This window comes from Chelmon rostratus, chromosome 18, assembly GCF_017976325.1.
Source record: "Chelmon rostratus isolate fCheRos1 chromosome 18, fCheRos1.pri, whole genome shotgun sequence".
Classification (NCBI taxonomy): Eukaryota; Metazoa; Chordata; class Actinopteri; order Chaetodontiformes; family Chaetodontidae; genus Chelmon; species Chelmon rostratus.
Genome location: NC_055675.1, coordinates 24,484,664 through 24,503,742, shown reverse-complemented (window position 1 = coordinate 24,503,742; position 19,079 = coordinate 24,484,664). Strand labels below are relative to the sequence as shown.

The 19,079-nt window shown below is 46.0% G+C and overlaps 2 protein-coding genes and 1 pseudogene across 3 annotated transcripts in view; 1 reads left to right on the top strand and 2 right to left on the bottom strand.

The window, feature by feature from the left end:
• The window catches only part of bub1ba (BUB1 mitotic checkpoint serine/threonine kinase Ba), a 10,749-nt gene extending 3,198 nt beyond the window's left edge, over positions 1–7,551 (bottom strand). The window contains exons 1-11 of one of the 2 annotated variants that reach the window (XM_041958804.1): positions 7,476–7,551; positions 5,697–5,757; positions 5,413–5,600; positions 4,911–5,005; positions 3,651–3,754; positions 3,506–3,582; positions 2,227–2,255; positions 1,774–1,864; positions 1,107–1,325; positions 370–507; positions 20–114 (exon numbers count right to left, since the gene is read on the bottom strand). In XM_041958804.1, the coding sequence (XP_041814738.1) occupies positions 20–114; positions 370–507; positions 1,107–1,325; positions 1,774–1,864; positions 2,227–2,255; positions 3,506–3,582; positions 3,651–3,754; positions 4,911–5,005; positions 5,413–5,600; positions 5,697–5,743 (1,083 nt within the window). In that variant the 5' untranslated portion in view covers positions 5,744–5,757; positions 7,476–7,551. The remainder of the gene's footprint in view (positions 1–19; positions 115–369; positions 508–1,106; positions 1,326–1,773; positions 1,865–2,226; positions 2,256–3,505; positions 3,583–3,650; positions 3,755–4,910; positions 5,006–5,412; positions 5,601–5,696; positions 5,758–7,475) is intronic. The other variant, XM_041958805.1, reaches the window with a different exon arrangement.
• Positions 7,552–10,620: 3,069 nt separating this feature from the next.
• Positions 10,621–13,579, top strand: LOC121622017. The gene is made up of 2 exons (XM_041958791.1): positions 10,621–11,475; positions 12,995–13,579. Exon 1 carries the CDS (start codon positions 10,766–10,768, stop codon positions 11,426–11,428), a length of 663 nt encoding a protein of 220 aa, XP_041814725.1. The 5' UTR covers positions 10,621–10,765; the 3' UTR covers positions 11,429–11,475; positions 12,995–13,579.
• On the bottom strand, positions 12,924–16,150 carry LOC121621667 (annotated as a pseudogene).
• Between the last annotated feature and the right edge of the window lie 2,929 nt (positions 16,151–19,079).

Genomic DNA, 19,079 nt, shown 5'->3' with positions numbered 1-19,079 from the left:
ACTCTGTCCACTGTTTCACCTTGATGACCACATTGTCGTCCTCCGCGGTTCCTTTATAGATGGAAAAACTTCCTCCATCCAGAACTCTGTTGTAGATGAGGTACATCTTGCCCCCTGGTGGACAAAACACGACACACCAATAATGTGAGGCCGCCGGGAGCTCTGAGCGTTGACGCCTCAGCTGTTTCATAAGACTACTTATAACGTGGTTTTTCTCAGATGCAGGTGAAACAACAACAAGTTACTGAGATTTATTTTTACATTTTTTACTGTTTTATAGATCAAATGATGAATAACTGAGGAAATAAAGGACAGACGAATCGATCATCAAACTCATCACTCGTATAAATGTGAACATCAAGGTGTTACCCAGCTGCAGACAGCTGTGCTCCTCCACAGCAGGAAGGGGGCAGGGGTCTGAGTGGACGTCTGAAGAGGAAGTGACATCACAGATCTCCAGCAGCCGCCGCCTCACGTCCGTGTCACAGGGATCCACAGCGCCCCCAACTGGAGCAGAAACAGCACAACTATCATTCAAACAACAGTTTAAACAGGATCTACCGTACGGTGGAGCAATATTTAAATCAAACAGCAGGGGGGGATGTGACGACTTCTCAATATTAACAAGGTTTTAAAACAGAGGAAAAGCTGACTCAGGTGTATTTTATGTGAAATTACTTAAACAAGTAAACAAGTTCTTTTTTTTTTGGTTTGGTCTCTTCACGTTACAAAATCCAGCCTCAACAATTCGAACAAATACCCTGAAATTAACTAAATTTATTCTATTAAATTAATAATAATTAAACTATTTGCTGCTTTTGGGTTTCAAATTATTTGAGCAGGTAAAAAGTTTCTTCTACCAATAACCACCAGTGGCGTGATCAGCACCATCTCCACTGTAACTACACTGCAGGAAACCTTGAAATCCGGATCTGAGAGACCCAGAAGCCTCATTCAGACTGGGGGGGGGCAGTTAGCAGCTCCTGCTGGCAGTGTGTTCATGGATGTACAGTCAAGCATCAGAGGGACACGATCAGGTTTTACCCCCCCCCCCCCACCTCCCCTGTAGCGTTAAGCCTGTCTGAATGGGGCTTCAGGCTACTTACCAGGTGATGGAGCGTGGTCCATCTCCTCCTTGTCCTGGTCCTCCTTGACTTCTTCCAGTGGAGTACAGCCCCCCAGTGAGGTCAGAGAGCCGGCCTCCACACTGGTTTCCTGTATTGGACTCAGTTTTTTTCTGGTTTTTGACACTGGTTTCTGAGAGGTGACGGGGGGGCCGGACTCCACCGCGCTCTGGGTGTCTTCGGTTGTCCCTCCCTGATGACCTGACAGTCACATCAGGAGCACATTAACACAGAGTCATCCCAAAGTAAAGCATGAAGGCTGTTCTTCAGCAGAACCCACAAACTGGTCAGAAACCTCCTCCGGACACCAAGACCTGCAGCTGCTGTGCTCCAGCTGGAAGAGGTCGCGTGACCAAGACAAAGACTGGTGTTTATATTTAAGAGGATCAAACTTCTCCTACAGGACAAAGCTGATAAGATAAAATAGGACAGAATGTTAAATTAAAAAATGTCCTGTTCTCATTTCTTTCGGGGTCACTGTGACCGATGATCATAAAAATAATTCAACATTATCATATCCTCAAAATCTCTTCCTGCTGCATCCCTGGTTGTCATGGTGACAGGGTTCCTCTTCAGCTGCTTGTGTTCAGACATGTCTTCAGAAACATCTGCACTGACACACCAGCACTTTGTTCCAGTCTGACCTCACCTGTCGAACAGCTGCTGAACTGAAAATCATTCTGTGGAGCCGAAGGGATGTTTGCATTCTGGAGTCTGGACTGGATCACATCTGCAGCCTGCTGAGAGATCCAGTAAAGACACAACATGTGAAGGAACCGTGAGAGTCAGGAACATCATGCAGACCGGAGATCTGGAGTCTCTGTCAGTGTAAATAAAGTTATGTGGATCTTAAAGTACACAACACACTGAAAACATGTAAAATAATCTGAATACTTCTTAGTTTAAAAAAGCGCTCCATCCTGAAGAAAGTCAACACAAATAAAACTTGAATGATGTTTTACAGCATCAGGTCAAATGAAAGTATTCAAGATTTAAAAGGTCTAAAACTGTTAAAACAGATGAACACAGGACACGGCATCTCTTCTGGGTTCACGTTGATCTACATCAGGACTCACTGAGGAGAGTTATGAAGGAAACAAACCTTTGAAGGTTCAGACCGACCGACAGCACCTGAGAGACAAAACACACGGCTGATTATTAAACTGTGGCAGAGAGACGGAGGTGAGACTCACCTGGACCAGGATCTCTGACTCGCCTGGACCAGGATCTCTGACTCGCCTGGACCAGGATCTCTGACTCGCCTGGACCAGGATCTCTGACTCGCCCGGACCAGGATCTCTGACTCACCTGGACCTGTAAATATACCGTATTTTCCGCACTATAAGGCGCACCGGATTATGCGGCACATAGACAGAAACTACCGTCCTGTGGTGTCTGGGGTTGTGTTATGCATCCACTAGATCAGGGGTCGGCAACCCGCGGCTCTTTCATCCCTCTGATGTGGCTCCTTAAAATAATTAATGAGCATTTATTTAAAATGTTTTAGTTTGTTCGTTTGAAACAAACATCGCGCGCTCACAGATGACAGCTGATCCTGCGTAAAGATGCAGGTGACGGCGCACAGCGCTGATGTGCAGACGCTGTGCGCTGAGGTTCAGCAGCAGAAATCACATTAACCACCTTTGATTCATATTTTAATTGCCTTTTATTTAACATATATTCATATTTTTTCATTGTTCAGTGAAACAGTCATTTTATCTTTCAGGTTGACAGCTGACTGCACGCGCCAGTAAAATGATGACGGCACGCAGAGTGGAATACCGCTGTTACTCCGGCCACGCCCCCTGACTGCGATAGCCATAATTAACCAATATTGATCCATATAAAAGGCGCATCAGATTATAAGAAGCACTGTCAGTTTTTGAGAAAATTAAGGGCTTTTAGGTGCCTTATAGAGCGGAAAATACGGTACTTTCAGTCTGCTGATATTCTCTGTTCTCACACCGTCCTGCTGCCCCAAACGCAGGAGCACCAAATGTGGATCAATCCGCTGCTGAAAATAGTCCCCAACAAAAGCACTGTTCCCCCCATCTGATAAAAACTACAAGAGGAAAATTTAATTTCTGAACCTTTCTAAAATATCAAACTAGATTTGTGAGACGTTTCTAAATTTACATCTTCAGGAGGAACCAATGAGCTGAGAGCCACAGACAGGAAGACAGGAAGACCTGAGAGACAGGAAGACAGGAAGAGCTGAGAGACAGGAAGACAGGAAGACAGGAAGAGCTGAGAGACAGACGACATGTTGGTTTGAGTCTGAACACGAGACGTAGATAATAAGAAGCATGAAGAAGAAAACCAGACTACTACTTTAAACACAGACTGCAGAGACCCCCCCCGGTCGTGGACCACAGACTCACGCGGTCGTGGATGCTGGACCCTCAGACACAGTCCTCTCTCATCAGGGCGGAGGAAAACATCATCCTGCAGCTCGTTTCTGTTTGAGGAGAGAAACATGAGGAGGCGAACTGGAGCGGATTCACACTGAGGCTGTGTGTTTATTACCCAGCAGGCCGTGCGGCAGCACAGTGGGACTCGTCGTATATCTGGAAGGAGGGGGCAGCTGGACCGCAGTCACTGATCTCAGTAGTGGAGCCTTCAGGAAGCACCTGCAGGGAGACCAGGTGTTTACATCACATTTGTAACTGGCTGGTTTCAGGTCACATGACGCACCGGGTCGTCCATCGGTGTCGCCTTGAGGAACAGCTGCTGTTTGTTGTTTTGCTTCACGTGTCGCCACCGAGACTGAGATACAGTGAGAGCATTTAAACAGGAACAGATAAGACTTCACATATCCAGACACACCAGTCCTTTTCAACCCTGTCTGCTCTGCACCAATCACAGGAGGGCTGACCCATAACGACAGACTGGGGTTTGTCTGTGGTTCTATTGAATGTTCAGGTTAGAACTTGTACAGGAAACAGCTCGCTGGTGTTTACGGCTCATCAGGGATCACAGCAGGAATATGAAGCCAGGAGCTGGAGGACCGGGTGTGCTCAGACCGTCATGTCTGCAGGAGGTGAATGCTTTAAAGGAATGTAGCGTGAGTGAGAGTGGGTCTGGTCTAAGACGGGGGCGTCGAAGTCAGTGAACATGGAGCATGGAGTGTGCTCGGCCTGGTTAGTGAAGATGAAGGGATCATCTGTCTGCTCAGATCCGCTCCCAGCTGACGGTTCTCACGCACACCGTGGACACATCGTACGGCTCCACCCAACAACTGATTTCAGACTTTAGACACCACCGACTCCACCTGGGATCAAACGGTCCTTTTACCTTCTTTAAAAACTGAACTGAACTTTTTACACACTGATAATTGTTCTGTACGCTGCTGTGGCTGGGGAGCAGCAGGCTGACCTGTCCCACCTGAACCTGACCAGGCTGACATGGTCTGCATGGAAACATCTGATCCACCTTCAGTGGAGTTCTAGCCGATCCCGTCTGGTCAGAAATACCCCAAGATCAGAACCAACTGAGCAAAAAACATAATTTCATCCCATGAAAATAACTCGAACAAGCAAGTAGCCATGGGGAGTCTGGAGGAAACACGAGAAAAACACTGGGGATCCGCGGTGAACTAGTTATTTTAATGACAACTGTTTTTGGTGTGCAGCTTCAAGGCCGTCTGGAGTGTGATGGACTGTTGTTGTTTTTATCTGAGGTGGCTTTAACGTGTCTGCATGTTCTGTGTCAAACCACAAACTGCCTCTCAGTCTGAGCATCAGTCAGTGTCTGTAGAACAACAGCAGTGTTAGTACAGCAGAGTACCTGTGGTTGAGACCTCCTGAGCAGTAAAAGTTTCTTCTTCTCCTCCAACTCCAGACTCAGCTGCTCCTTCAGCTCCACCATACGGCTCAGTTTCTCTAAAGGACACAAACACAGCACATCTTCAGTCCTGTGGTCAGGGAACATTCCGCGAGGTCGGTGAAGGCGTCATGAGGTCAGTGAAGGCGTCGCGCGGTCGGTGAAGGTCAGTGAAGATGTCACGAGGTCGGTGAAGGCGTCATGAGGTCAGTGAAGGTCAGTGAAGATGTCACGAGGTCGGTGAAGGCGTCGCGAGGTCGGTGAAGGCGTCGCGAGGTCGGTGAAGGCGTCATGAGGTCAGTGAAGGTCAGTGAAGGCGTCACGAGGTCGGTGAAGGCGTCATGAGGTCGGTGAAGGCGTCATGAGGTCGGTGAAGGTCAGTGAAGATGTCACGAGGTCAGTGAAGGCGTCACGAGGTCGGTGAAGGCATCATGAGGTCGGTGAAGGCGTCATGAGGTGAACTCACTGTCCAGCTCCTGTTGTTTCTTTTCGTCGTGTCTTTGAGCTCTCAGCTCTTCTAAGCTGAACTCCTCTCCTCCTCTCATTAGCAGCTCTTTGCAGTACTCACTCCTCTGAGTGGTCCTGCCCTCCTCCTGAAGCCCTGCCCCCCCGCTCAGGTGTGTCTCTGACGACCACCAGCTCTGATAGGCTGACCTGTAGCCAATAGGAAAACAAACTTCCAGTTTACTTTACCTGAACAGTCAGACAGATTAATCATCTTTTTGAAACACGCCGATGATGGAAACTTACTGTGCGGAGCCAGTCGATCCCACCTGCATCTGCAGCCCCTCAGCCATGACCGCCCCGGGATCTGATGGACCAATCAGAAACACACAAGTCAGTCTGAACGAACTAATCACCTGCAGTCGTGTTCAATAAACATGTATCACAAACTGTCATCTGAACAACAGCCCCCGACCGAAAAATCTCTGTGAATTATCTCAATTTTTCGTTTTTGGTTGATCTACCGCCTCGTTAGCTGAGAGAGCGTCGTGACGGAGGACAGTGAGGGCCAATCACAGAATTGTGATGCGGTGACTGACGGTCAGTGAAATAAAAAAGGTGTTGTGGTGATGACGGTCTGGAGTGAAGTCGACCTAGTTCAGAAACACACCGACGGCAGCTGACCTCACTGACTTTACTCGTATGTGGTGAGCGGCGGATGTTAACCTTCCCCCACCCCAGTAATGATTACAGCCACAATGAGCTCCTGTTTCCAACATCCAGACCAATATAGAACCAATATGACAGAAAAAATGAAAGCCATCAGGAGATCCAGACCCCAGAGACGCTCTTCACATGTTCTGTTGTAATATCAGCTTCAGGCCGTCCGACTTTTCATCGTCGAGTAGACGTTCGAGCCATCATATATAAGAGCAACAGGAGCTCTATAGAGCTGCGTTTGGTTTGTCCCCTCTGAGCTCCTGTAGAAACATGTTGGTGCAGTGGAACAATGATAATGGAAACGTAACTATGAACATTATACTAGATTTCTGACAACAGATCCCTTAAATCCTCCACACACCAGACCTTTCCAAAGAAAAAAATGTTTTTTGGTATCAGAAAATGGTTTGAGTTCGGGGCAGAGAGAGAATGTTAGAAAACGTTCACCGTGAATTAACTGAATAAATAGCTGGTTAACGAATCGGTGACGATGGGCCAATCTGGTATCACAAGCCAATAATGATAATTCAGTACAATTATATTTATGTATTTATGTGTTTAAAACTTTTTGTTTTACAGAGTTAGCAGAGCAATGTTCAAGGTCTGATGTTGTCTTACACTGAAAATAATGATCCCAGGCTCTTTCACACAGCGAGGCACACAGTTATCAATTAAACCTATCGGTATCGGACCAGTACTCAGTCAGCCCGGGTGTCAGCCCAGGTGTAAGGGCTGACACATCGGTGCATCTCTAACACTGGTAACTCTGTGCTGCATGAGGACAAACACAAAGAATGAGCCTTTATAACCTAAACATTACAGGCACGCGCTCACAGCTAACGGACGGAAAAAGTCGGTAACTTGTTTACGTTATCTTACGTTACTGTAACGTGATGTTTCTGTTAGCTTTAACTCTGACAGGTCAACACTCAGCGCGTCATCGTCACACCTGAAGTCAATCTGAGCCGCAGTTCAAATGTGAACATGTCCCTCACCGATAAAACCAGCTGCTAATCCGACTCATCACGGCCAGAAGCAAAACAAAGTCTTCACTTCAGCAGCTTTCGTCTAAAACGGCGTCTGAGTGATACGGGATCTGAGTCGGATTTAAGACTAGATAATAATATTTCACATTCAGTTTTAAACCACATCATATTTTGAGCACACATCTGTCGAATCTCTGTCATTTAGTGTAAAACGACAGAGATTTGAATAGTTTGTCGAAGCTGTTAGCTAACTCTTCTAACGCAAGTCAGTTAGCATCGTTTAACATCGAAAACTTCACTAAACTTCAGCTTCTAAATGTTTGAATATATTCTTATTTACAGCACGTGGTTTAATGGATAAAAAGTATTGTTTTCTTACCTTAAAATTCAATTATGTCCTAGAAAAACAAAACCGTGGTCAAAGTCGGTTTCAAACTACCTCCGGCGGATCTGATTGGACGATTTGAGGACAGTAATTTAAAGTCACTTCCGCTTTGAGTCCGCATGTTGTTATACCGCCCCCGCTGCTTGGAGTGTGTACTGCATGCTGACAGTGAACTGCTGAATTACACACAAATATAGTAACACATTTACATATAATTAAATCAGATACACTGATATGATTAGTAAATATATAAACACTGTTTTTTGCACGTACAAACAGTACAAACAGATTTCTGTATCCTTTATAAATATCTGTAAACAAACAGATGGATGCTCATGGTGGGAATTCAGCAGCATCAACGTGTCATGGATATTACACTGTGAGCTGTTCTAAAAAGAGTTTAAAAAATCATGAATGATGCAGGATAAAGATTTCTGACTGACATTTGGAGGCATAAACCAACCGAACAGCTCGCTCATGTCGACTGAGGAAAAAAAGAAGAGTTGAGCAAACTGTTCTTTCAAAATACACAGCAGAAGAGCTGCTGTGTTGCATACAGCTTGTGAAATGGTGAAAAATAAACCGAATGTTTTGGACCCTCGGGGGGGGGGGGGTCACACTTTCAGCTGTCCCGTGCTTTTTTGATGTGTCTGTTTCTGGGCTGCAGCTGGAGGTTTTCCCTCATCTTGTAACACAGAAAAACGAGACGTGTTTTCCATCCGAGTGAAAAACGGCTTCGGGCAGGTTGAGCGGAGCCCTTTTCAGCCTTTTTTTCTGCTCAGCAGTTGCAGGATTGTGCCGACACAGAGAGACCGAGGAGAGTCCGCAGAGAGTAATTTCACTGACTGTCGGCTAAGCACTCTTAAATTAATTTATTCGTTCATTTGTTCCCCCTCTCTGCTTCCGACAGTTTCACCTTTCTTATCGAGCAGATTCACGCTGCGTCGCTGCCTTGTTTAACACCTTCCTCTCTCTCGCTGCCATCTCTCTTTGTCTCTTTATTATATTTTCAGCTGCTTTACTGGCATCATCAGCAAAAGCCTTTTGATACGAAAGCAAAAGCAAACAGAAGGAGACTCTGAGCTGCTGATGTCACTGAACAGAAGCACAGAAACAACCTCGATGTGGATCCCTCACATCCTGTTTTTCGTTTCTTTATTGTGGCCGAGACGCAAACTAAGTGGGACATTAAGAATAACTGTGTCAGTTCCCTCTGGAAGAATTATTCAAGGTCAACACTGTTGAGACAGATACACTCAGTTGCCAGTTTATTAGGTACGTCCAGCTAAAACTAATGCAGGCTAACACAACCGTCCTGCAATAAAACCCTGCCTCCGTGAAGCTTATCATATTGAGTTTGTGCAGAAAGACGTGTTTAACACACTGCAATAAAGACAGGAGGGAAGACAGGAGTTGGTCTGTTCTGGTTTTACTGCAACCGACTGTAGCGCCATTTCCATAAACTGGTTTCGAGCGAACAAACTCGGCTGCGCAAAAGCTACATTATGTGTGGCTATAATAAACTGAGTAGAAGAAGAACAATGTTGAGAGCCAGCTGAGAGAAATGTGGAGAGAGTCTGCAGGAATCTGATCGTTTGGGAAAGTTGTAATTGTTCTTTCATGTCAGCTGGTGTCGGCCATGTTTTCACGGGTTATGGGAATATCCCGGAAGACGACGACAGCTTCTTCTGCTTCTTCTTCTTCGGGTTTCATCGGAAACAGCTGATCAGACATGTGAGTTACGTTACATAAGAACTAATTCATCATTACTCATCAAGCTTTTTGAATGCGATATTTCAAAATGTGTATTACACCACCCTGATGGAGGCAGAAAGAAATCTCCCAGCAGAACACTGTTCGACATCTACATCCTCTAAAACCATCCCACAGTTGAATCAACATGTCTTTAAAACAGCTTCAACATTCTAACCATGGAGGAGGATTTATGACAGGACTGTTGGATTAGACTGCATCAGTTTTAGCTTGCATTGCTTAATCGATGGAGGAATTCCCTTTTCTTCTTTACAACCTGTCCACTTAATATCAGAGTTTGTTCCCTATTGGTTATAACATTTTTATCACCAGCTCCATTCGTCATCAGCAGTCTGATGATCTATACCTCCACTCCACTGCAAAGCTCCACTGTGTGTGACAGCAGGCAAGAATGAATATTGACAAAAAAAAATTTGGGTTGCATAAAGAAGCAATTCCTTGAAAGGTTGAACTGACAGTTGGATGGAAAGTGTGTTCGTCTTTCAGTTTATTTTCAGCTCTTTTCTCTTCTTCTGCTGATCATGAATCTCTTCACCTCCTCTCTGCCCCCTCCAGTAAATCGATACAAGCAGACAGATTTGCAAACATTGACAAAACACACACACACACACACACACACACACACACACACACACACACACACACACACACACACACACACACAGTTTTTAAGTGAGTTCTATTGATCAATTAGTGACACAGTTGCAGTCTGATACTTCACCGCTAGATGGCACTAAATCCTCCCCAGTGGCGTTTAAATAGAGTTGAGGAAAAACAAATATTTTATCTATTAATATTAACTCTGCTTAAGGTCCACTTTACATTATCATACAGTTTTATTGTGAAAATGCTCTATATGCGTAATACATGTGAAATATATGACGATCCAACTTGGAAATAGCCTGAACTATGCCTGTAGTGGTCTCTGAGGGTATCTGATGGTCCCATCATGGCAAACCTTTAATTTGGGAAGAAAAAGTTATTATGTTTTATAAAAGTTTTATTTAACTGAAGCAGGCAAGGTTTCATCTCTGGCAGGTCTTTTATAAACTGACTTCATGACTTACTCGATAGATTTTCGTCAAAATTAAATATTATGACTTTTCAAGCTTCCTGAGAATGTCAAAATAAATGAAGTGAAGCTGTTTTATTCACACAGACTCAAACGACACATGAAGAAACATTCAGCGACATTGTTCACATTAAACACAGGCTCCATTTCCGTGTTAAACTTCGCATCAGTCGGTAGGGCTTCACTTTCATTTCGAAACACTGGGCTTTTATTCTGAAGACACAACTCGGAAGCTTCCGGTCCGTGGTTAATTTGGTGTAACTTGACCAGCTCAGGCTGTCTATAAACCACTGGAGGACTCCAGCTGTGGGTCCAGATGTTCGGACCGTGAGGCTGACGGATCCCTGCCGGTCTGCAGACTCTGCGCTCCGGCTGGCACTGGCCTCCTCCTCCTCCTCCTCCTCCTGCCCTGCAGCCGGTCCTGAACGGTGTGAACATCATGCGGGACCCGAGGGGAGCGGAGCGGGGCAAACAAGCCACCTACACCGGGGAGAAGAAGGCGAAGCTGGTGGCCAAAGCCAGCAAGAAGTGGGTCAGACTGGCCACCGTGGTGGTCTACGTCCTGTCCGTGTCTCTGGCTGCAGTCATCCTGGCTGTTTACTACAGTCTCCTCTGGAAACCCACAGCGGGACGCGGACTGACCCGGACAGGGACCGTGGAGCCGGGAGCAGGGATCTCCAGGACTGAAATGGATGCACCTGGTACAAGAAGTCATAAAAATAATCCAAATAAACTGAAATGTAAGAATAATATTAGACAGATGAAGACCAGGAACAACAGCTCTGTTCATATTTATAAAGACACGAAGAAACCTGATCAAACCACTTATGACAGACACAGAACCGGTTCAGTGGAGTCCTCTCCCGGGGACTCCGCTCAGGTTCCCTCGGTCCCCTCCACCGGACGGGACGCACCCCTTCAGTCCGGACGGAGCTTCACCTCCACGGCCATGACCACCGCTGAGCAGCCCGCTTTGACCGCGCAGGATCCGTCCAACCTGCCGACACACACCGGGACACACCGGGACCCGGAGACGGACTCCTCCGGGTCCGGGATGCAGGAGCTCAGTGACGCAGGAGAGCTGGTTCTGAGGATCAGATGAAGACAGATGACTGACTGTCACTTCATTTCTTTCTACACTTTATGACTGTAAGTCTGTTTTATTAAAGCAAGACCAGAACCAGGACTCGAGACACTCTGAGGTCTTTCAGTTCAGTATTACTGACAGTGAGTAAACAGGAATTGTGATTGATTATTGTTCAGAAACATGAACCCTGCAGCTGATCTGTCTGTGTCCTCTGGTCTCCTCTGAGGTTTTATTTTATCTTTCATGCTCCTCAAACCTCTCAGCATACAAGCCTTCATTCTTCAGTTCAGTCTGAAGGTTTTTCCTCTTCAATCCCGAAACAAAAAAAAAAACAAATTAAAAGCATTTAATATTTCCAACAATTCAGTAATTCACCCAGAATCAGACTGACACCCCACAATGTGGATTTTGTCGCCCTGACAGTTCTGTCCACAGAACTGTGGACTGCTGGAGCTGCAGGGTGGTGACGGAGGCCTGCTGCTCCCTGCAGAGACCAGTTAACTGTCAGGAAGTCTCTATAGACTCTCTGAGCTCAGTCACAGGTGAGCCGTCCTGAACTGGACTGACTTGGTGCAGCACGTCATGAGTCATGGCACCCTGATCTCCTCTGTGATCCACATTTAATAATAAAGTGATTAAATGTGGATCACAGAGGAGAGGAGGCCTCCAGACTCTGTAAAGAGGTCCCGCTGTCCTCACTGTTATGAACCTGTCCCTGACCTCCAGCCGTGTCCTCGGTCCAGTTCAGACAGCTCCGGTCCAGCTGCTGTCGATGAACTCGGCCTCGTCCATCAGTTCTGAGTCATTTTAGATGAAACGACTTTTCATTTCTAAAATACTGAAGCAGCTCCTTCCGGCTGTTGAAGGGACTAATATTTTTAATTAATATAAATTTTTTCCTGCACTGATGCTGATGTCAAGCTCTGTGTAAGCTGTGCTTTTTAAATAAAGTTTGGATTCAGTGACATTAAAATGCAGCAGTTTGTCCCTCAGCCCTTTCAGGGACTCGACGATCTGACGATAAGAACTTCCTGTTTGATGAACGCAGGAAGAAACTCATCAAGTTAACTGCATCCTGCTGATGTCACATCCTGTTTCCTGTATTTAACCTGAAGTCTGTTCTTGTACTTTACTTCAGCATTTTCATTAATGCTACTGTGTACTTCTACTTCACTACATCTGAGAGCGAACTGACAGCTTTACCTTTAATATGAAAAATTCTGATACTTGAACTGCATGAAGCTGAGAATACGACTGTACCTTTCCTGAAGTAGAGTTCTGAATACAGGCCCTTTACTTGTAACAGAGTATTTTTACATGGTTGTACTGGTACTTTACTTGTAGTTTTACTTCTTCCATCCTGCCTGCAGTCAGTCTGGAGCACGTTTGGTTTCCTGAATCTGTTCAGTCTGTTGAGGTCCGTGATGAGCTGATCACGTTTCAGTGTTTCAGTGAAAACATGTAAAATATTTGAATGATGAACACTTTTGTGGTCTTTCCTTGTGGTTGGTCAGACTTCAGCTGGACAGAACCACAAAAACAGCAGATCAACTGTCCGACTTTGCTTCTCTGTCCCTGCAGGTCCTTATAAACACTGCTGTCCCTCCTCTAGACCATGAACTAGAACTCCTCCAGAACTCCTAAAATCCGTCTTTCCAGCTTGCTTTCTATGTTCAGCCACTTCTCAGAAGCCCTCTGGACTCAGTCCAGTGAAAGAACTAGAGATAAAACCTGCCTTACTGAGAGTAACCACTGACCTTCTCCTGGTTCATCCTCGTCCTGCTCGATCTGGCTGCCGCCTGCGACACCGTCCATCACGCTGCTTTATTTCATGGGTTGTGTAGCTGTGTTGTTGTCTGTGGTTCAAAATGTTTCTGTTCCTTTTCACTTTATGTGTTCGTTCATTTTGATTTTCTGGTGTGTTTTAAGAAGTGATACATTAACGAAGCTTTACTTTCTTTATATTTTGGTGTTTGGGCCCTTTAGAGGAAGACTAATGAAACAGAAACGTTAAGAAACTTTCTTTTCTGTGATCGTCTCAGTCGACAACCAGTTCATCTTATTTCTCTTCATGAAAGATCTGAAAGTCACAATCAACTGAAAACTCACACTTCACTTCACACTTTGAAATGACTCTTTATCAAATGTTCACTCAGAGTTGAACAATAAATGATCCGAAATGTGTCCTGAAGCTTCTTCTCTTCTGTTCTTGTGTCCAGTCCATCAGACTGGATCTGCTTTTGGTTTCTCTCTGTGAATCTGAATATTTTGTGGAGGAAACATTGAGTGTTTCAACAGAAGATCCAGGTCTGTTTTTGGATGCAGGACCAGGACCTGGTTGCCCTTCAGCCACAGGTGTCTCGGTCTACATGGGGGAGACGAGGAAGCCGCTGAAGGTGCTGAGCCGACTCTGATCGAAGATGCTCTGCCGGGCCCAGAGGGTGATCTGGAGCTGGTCTCCTTCCTCCAGGACCAGCGCCATGCCATTGGAGCCGCTGCCGTGGGTGCTCCTGGTGTCGAAGATGGCGAACATGTTCTCCCCGTTCTTCAGCAGCGCTGCATTCAGAGACCCTGAAACTCCAACATAGCCGGTGAACCGGATGTAGTAGAGTCCCTTCACTGGGGCAGTGAAGATGCCTGCAGTCAAAGAACAGGGAGAAACAGCTCAACACGTCCATTCACAGGTTGTCAAATCTCATCACAGCCGCACAAGTTAACCTTCAGCGTCTGAGTGAGGCGCCACTAAACCACCTCCGTACATGTAAGGTGTTTGTGTCCCTGCATCCAAGGCTGCTCAGACCGCACCCTTCTTCTAACTCTTCACCCCCTCACACCTGCACAGGTGATGAGTTTAGAACTGATAAATAAGTCTGAGGCACTGGAGACAGTGGTGAATTAAAAATCCTTCAATAATGCCTGGCCGTTCATTTCAAAGACAGGTGAGCACACACCTGCAGCCTTTCAGCACGTAGGTGTGTGCTCACCTGTCTTTGAAATGAAAAAAACCGGTCAGATGCTCCAGGGTTTCATGATATTCTCCCTGATGACCCTCCCAGCTCACCGCTGATGTCCTGAACCTGAACAGGTGAGTCGTACCTGTGTCCGAGTTGTACGCATTGCCAATGTTCGTTGTCACCTTCTTGAACACCAGCGTGGTGTCGGTGTCAAAAGGTCCGTGATGGGTCCACTGGTCAGTGGTGAAGAGGGAGGCCGAGAACGCCACCTGAGTTTTACCTGCAGGAAGACAGACATTAAACGCAGTCAACTGACCCTTCGTCCTGAGCACCAGAGGACGGACAACAGGGTCTGTCCTTTTAAGGACATCTGAGACTCAGTCTTCATTTTAGAACGGTGCATTAAGACGGAGACGATCTCGGTCCAGATGAGCGTTTCAGAACATTTCACTTTGTTTCTCATGACTGGAGAATTGGTAAACTGTTTTCCAGGTTTTCCAGGACCCTTAAAGACTATAATAATCCAGGTTCATGAGAGAAGAACAACCTGACACTACAGTTAGCATGTTTACAGGATTTACAGCTGGACCTGAGCTGATGTGGGTGTAACCTCTGGTCTGAAGACTGACCTGCTGACTGTGGTGGATCAGTGGCGACTGAAAACCTGCCTCGTCATCACTAATCATCACACCTGTTTCCTCCAATCACCAGCAGCACCTAAACTTGTTCATTTCCACCAGCACTCTGACTTTCTGTCATGGTTTTGGGTTTGAGGTCAGTTATTTCCTGTTTTATGCTGAAAGAGTTTCTCCTCATGTGTCGCAGTGTGTTTTACTTCCTGCCCCTGAGACTGAAGATGAGTCTCAGCTGTTCCTCCTGAGTCTTCCTCTCTTGTGTTTTCAGTGTTTTCCTGCGTTTGTTTTCTGTCTGTGTCGCAGCGGTTTGTTCCAGTTTGGGAATTTGCACTTCTTCTTTGGTTTTTGGATTTGGGCCCTGCCCGCTCCTGCAGGTTTTTTGTTTGTCTGGATTCAGTGTTGGTTTTTAAAGCTTTTTGTTTTTTAACCTGTCTGTCTTCATCCTGTCTGCCTGCATTTGGTTCATCAAGCTGAGCCTTCACTCCGCCTGCTATCCGCCAGCCTGCACTGAGGTCAGCTGGGCTCTAAATACAATTTCATAGACAAGCATTTCAGGTACTTTACATGGAGACAGCAGACACACAGGGCCGGATATTATCTCTGCAGCAGAGTCCTGCTTTGTTTCTGTGGCTGCAGACAGAATATACCGACGCTGACTCTCGTGGTCTGAGGGTCCCTGATCAGTTCTGATCCACAGAGTTGCCTCACTGGAAGAACCTCTCCACCAGGGCAGAGCTGCAGAGCTGCTTTTTCTAACTTTTGGTCTCGAGGACCACGTAGGACCAAAACAAAAGCATCTGGTTTAGTGAAGAACAGGAAGTTTCGTCGGGGGCCACAGATGTCAGCACATCACACTAAAAGTTTCACTTCAGTTCAGGAACTGTTGCTTCGGTTCAGCTTTGGACAGCAGATTGAACACTAAGTGTGGTGTCAGTTAAAGTGTATGAAAGTCCAGCACACTGACCTCTGTCTTCACACTCTTTCTCCAGTTTCGCCACCCTGGCCAACAGGTCCTGCACCAGGACTCTCAGGTCTTCTTCTGTTGTTTTCTCAGGATTTAAAAGCTGACTGTCTTCATTTCCGTCTGGAGGAACCTGAGCCCTGACTGCACCGCACACCACCAACATGAGCAGAAACCAACCGGACATCGTCTCAACCAGTGGACAACTGGACCGGCAGTAAGAGAGGACGCGCTCTGGACTGAAGGACGTCTGAACCCTGGACTTCATAAAGCCACACAGTTAGCTGGACTTTAAACTTTGCAGTGTTTGTCTGAAGGCAGATAAAATGTTTTCCTGATTTGTGATTCGTCCGACTAAAAGAAAAAAATTATTAACCAGAGTTCATGTTTGACCCACCAAAGCTGAGACGCTGGATAAACCAAAAATAAAACTAAATGTGATCACCTGCTGATCCTTTCTGATATAAACTGACCTGAAACCAGCACAAAGTCACCACGCCACCTGAGATCAACCTGCAGGAAGCCAGACCAGTCCAGACCTGCTGCCAGAAGAATCCACAGGTCTGCTGAGGTCCATCAGAACATCCACGTGGACGGAGGTTGTGATGAACCAACAGCTGGGCTGCATGCTCACCTGTGAAGCAGCTGCTCACCTGCATGGACTGGCGAGTTCTCGTTTTATCTCTGTCCTGGTCTGAAGTGCCAAAATCCCTTTTCCTTCTGGTTTTATGGACTTCTCCTCCTCTAAAAAAATGTTAGTCTTAACTCTTTACTTCCTTTACATTCACGTTGGGAGCAGCAGAGGACTTCAATGCATAAAAAGTGTCAGCGGACCCCCAGACCCCCAGCTGGAGTTCTGTCCGCTGGCACGAGGCCACATTGAAGGTGAAGTTCTGCCTTTGTTTGCACAACATGAAGGTTGTTAGACTTTGTTCCTCACACACAGATGTTAATCCTGTTAATGGACGTGATTCCTGTTCATTCTGGACTTTTGATTTGTGTGCTTTACTCTCCACAACACATCACCTGACTGAGGGAACATCAGATGAAGGGATTTAGTGTCCATACAATCAAGACCAGCACTTTTATGATTCAGTAATCCATCAACTGTTAATCTGAAACACAGAGAGCTGCTGCCTTTGATCTGGAAATATGAGGAGGTGTGAACGACAGATTCAAAGCCTCAAACCATCAGTGAATGAAGCATAAAATGAAGGAAGTTTGGAAAGAATGAAGATTTCTGCGGAGCTCCATGACTCGTTCTCCTCCCACACTTTCAGATTCATGTTGACTGACTTTTTTATTGAGGCCATCAATCAGAGGTTGATCAGAAGGTTTTAAACCCGGAAACATGGACCGGTGCTCCGTCAGATTATCAGTGTTTCTGGCTGATTGCAGCTCAGCTCATTTTAATCCCGTCAGAAGAGGATTGGATCAGCCACCACCTCCTGAATCCTGCTGGTTTTTAGTTTTAAAGCAACAGTCTCTGAAAAGGTTCGTCTGTGGCGTCCTGGTGTCGCTGATGCCAAGTCTAAACACAGAAGTATGAGCTGTACCGTATGAATCCTGTTACTGACCCACCTCATGTTACACCTCATGTTACTCCTGAGGAGCTGTGGAGCAGGAGCCGCTGCAGCAGCTGATCTTCAGTTCCAAAGTGGAATTCTATCTTCACTGAATGAAAGCAGGTTGCAGCTCTTAAACCACTTCTGATGCAGACTGATGTGCTTTAATGCTGTGGCAGGTGTCTGCAGACAGCAGGGGGTCTGCAGACAGCAGAAGGTCTGCAGACAGCAGCAGGAGGTCTGCAGACAGCAGCTCTTCACCGTTATGGTTCTTCTTGTTCCTGGACTACCTGACAGGTTTTAAGCTGATCTGCTGTCAGAAAACACAGAAATAATCTTGCCTTGTTTTATAGTTTGTTGAACGATAGCCGTCAATGCTAAGATCACCTTTGGCTACTTCATAATAAATGCTTTTCATGTGAAAGTGCATCAGTAGGAAATTAGCAGCAACTCCGCGCTGCATTTGTAGTATTTGGCTTGTCATGCACCGGTTCTTCGGACCTTCAGTCTGTTCCAGCACTGACAGGTAAGAAGAGACAGAACAAAGTGACACACAGCGTTGACACCTTTACACCTGTCACAGTGGAAACTGAATGGAGGTGAATGGTGTGAGGATGTCCTTTTAAAATGTAAACATTGTTCCAGTTTTATGTTTTCCTGCTTTATCTTATCATGTCTTGGAATGGACAGGAATGACTGAAGCGTCTTTGCACCAGAAGTGCTGTAATATAGAGACATTGAGATTCACCACTTCAAATGTATGAGGACAGAGACAGGAGGTGGGGGGACACCGACATCCTTCGCTCTCAGATTTCTACATGAATGCAGATATAAATGAAAGTCAGACCACATTCGTCAAGTATTTCCTGATAAGAAGACTATTTAACAGCTTGTGATGCCACAGTGACTTCCTGTTTACATCGTCGATTGCTATTGATTGGGCAGAGCTGCAGATGTTTCCTAGCAACGGATTTCCACATCACTTAAGTCACTGACAGCTGAGATATTTGTTAAGTTTTAATTTAATTTTAATTTAATTTTATTCACTTTATTAATCCCAAACTGGGACATTATTCTCTGCATTTCACCCATCACTGTAAACACACTCATGCACATGCAACATGCAGTGAACACACAGGAGCAGTGGGCTGCTGCATCAGGCACCCGGGAAGCATATGGGGGGGGTTAAGTGCCTCGCTTAAGGGCACAACCTGATTGACTAAATCATCAGAGAGCGTTAGTAGTAACTGAGGAAGAACTTTCAGCTCACACTCAGGATTCATGACGAGCTGCTGTGACCAAAAGATTTGTGAATAACGTATAGTAAGAGTGTTTCCCCCCCTGGAGGTCGGTTCAGCCTGGTCTCCATCCTTTCTTACATTTCTTAGCTTCTCTGAAGAGAAATTTGACGGAGCGAGATTCAGAAGGGTTCAGAGATCAGCCATGTCTGAACTCCAGCTCAGCCTGGACGTCTGTTATCTGGACACCCGCTGGCTCCCCCAGACCTGAACCACAGGCCGCTGCCTCTGGAGGCCAAATCATGGTCAGACG

Bases quoted from the DNA above. Each gene is read 5' to 3' on its own strand.
- LOC121622017 (XM_041958791.1), top strand. From the start codon at position 10,766: ATGCGGGACCCGAGGGGAGCGGAGCGGGGCAAACAAGCCACCTACACC.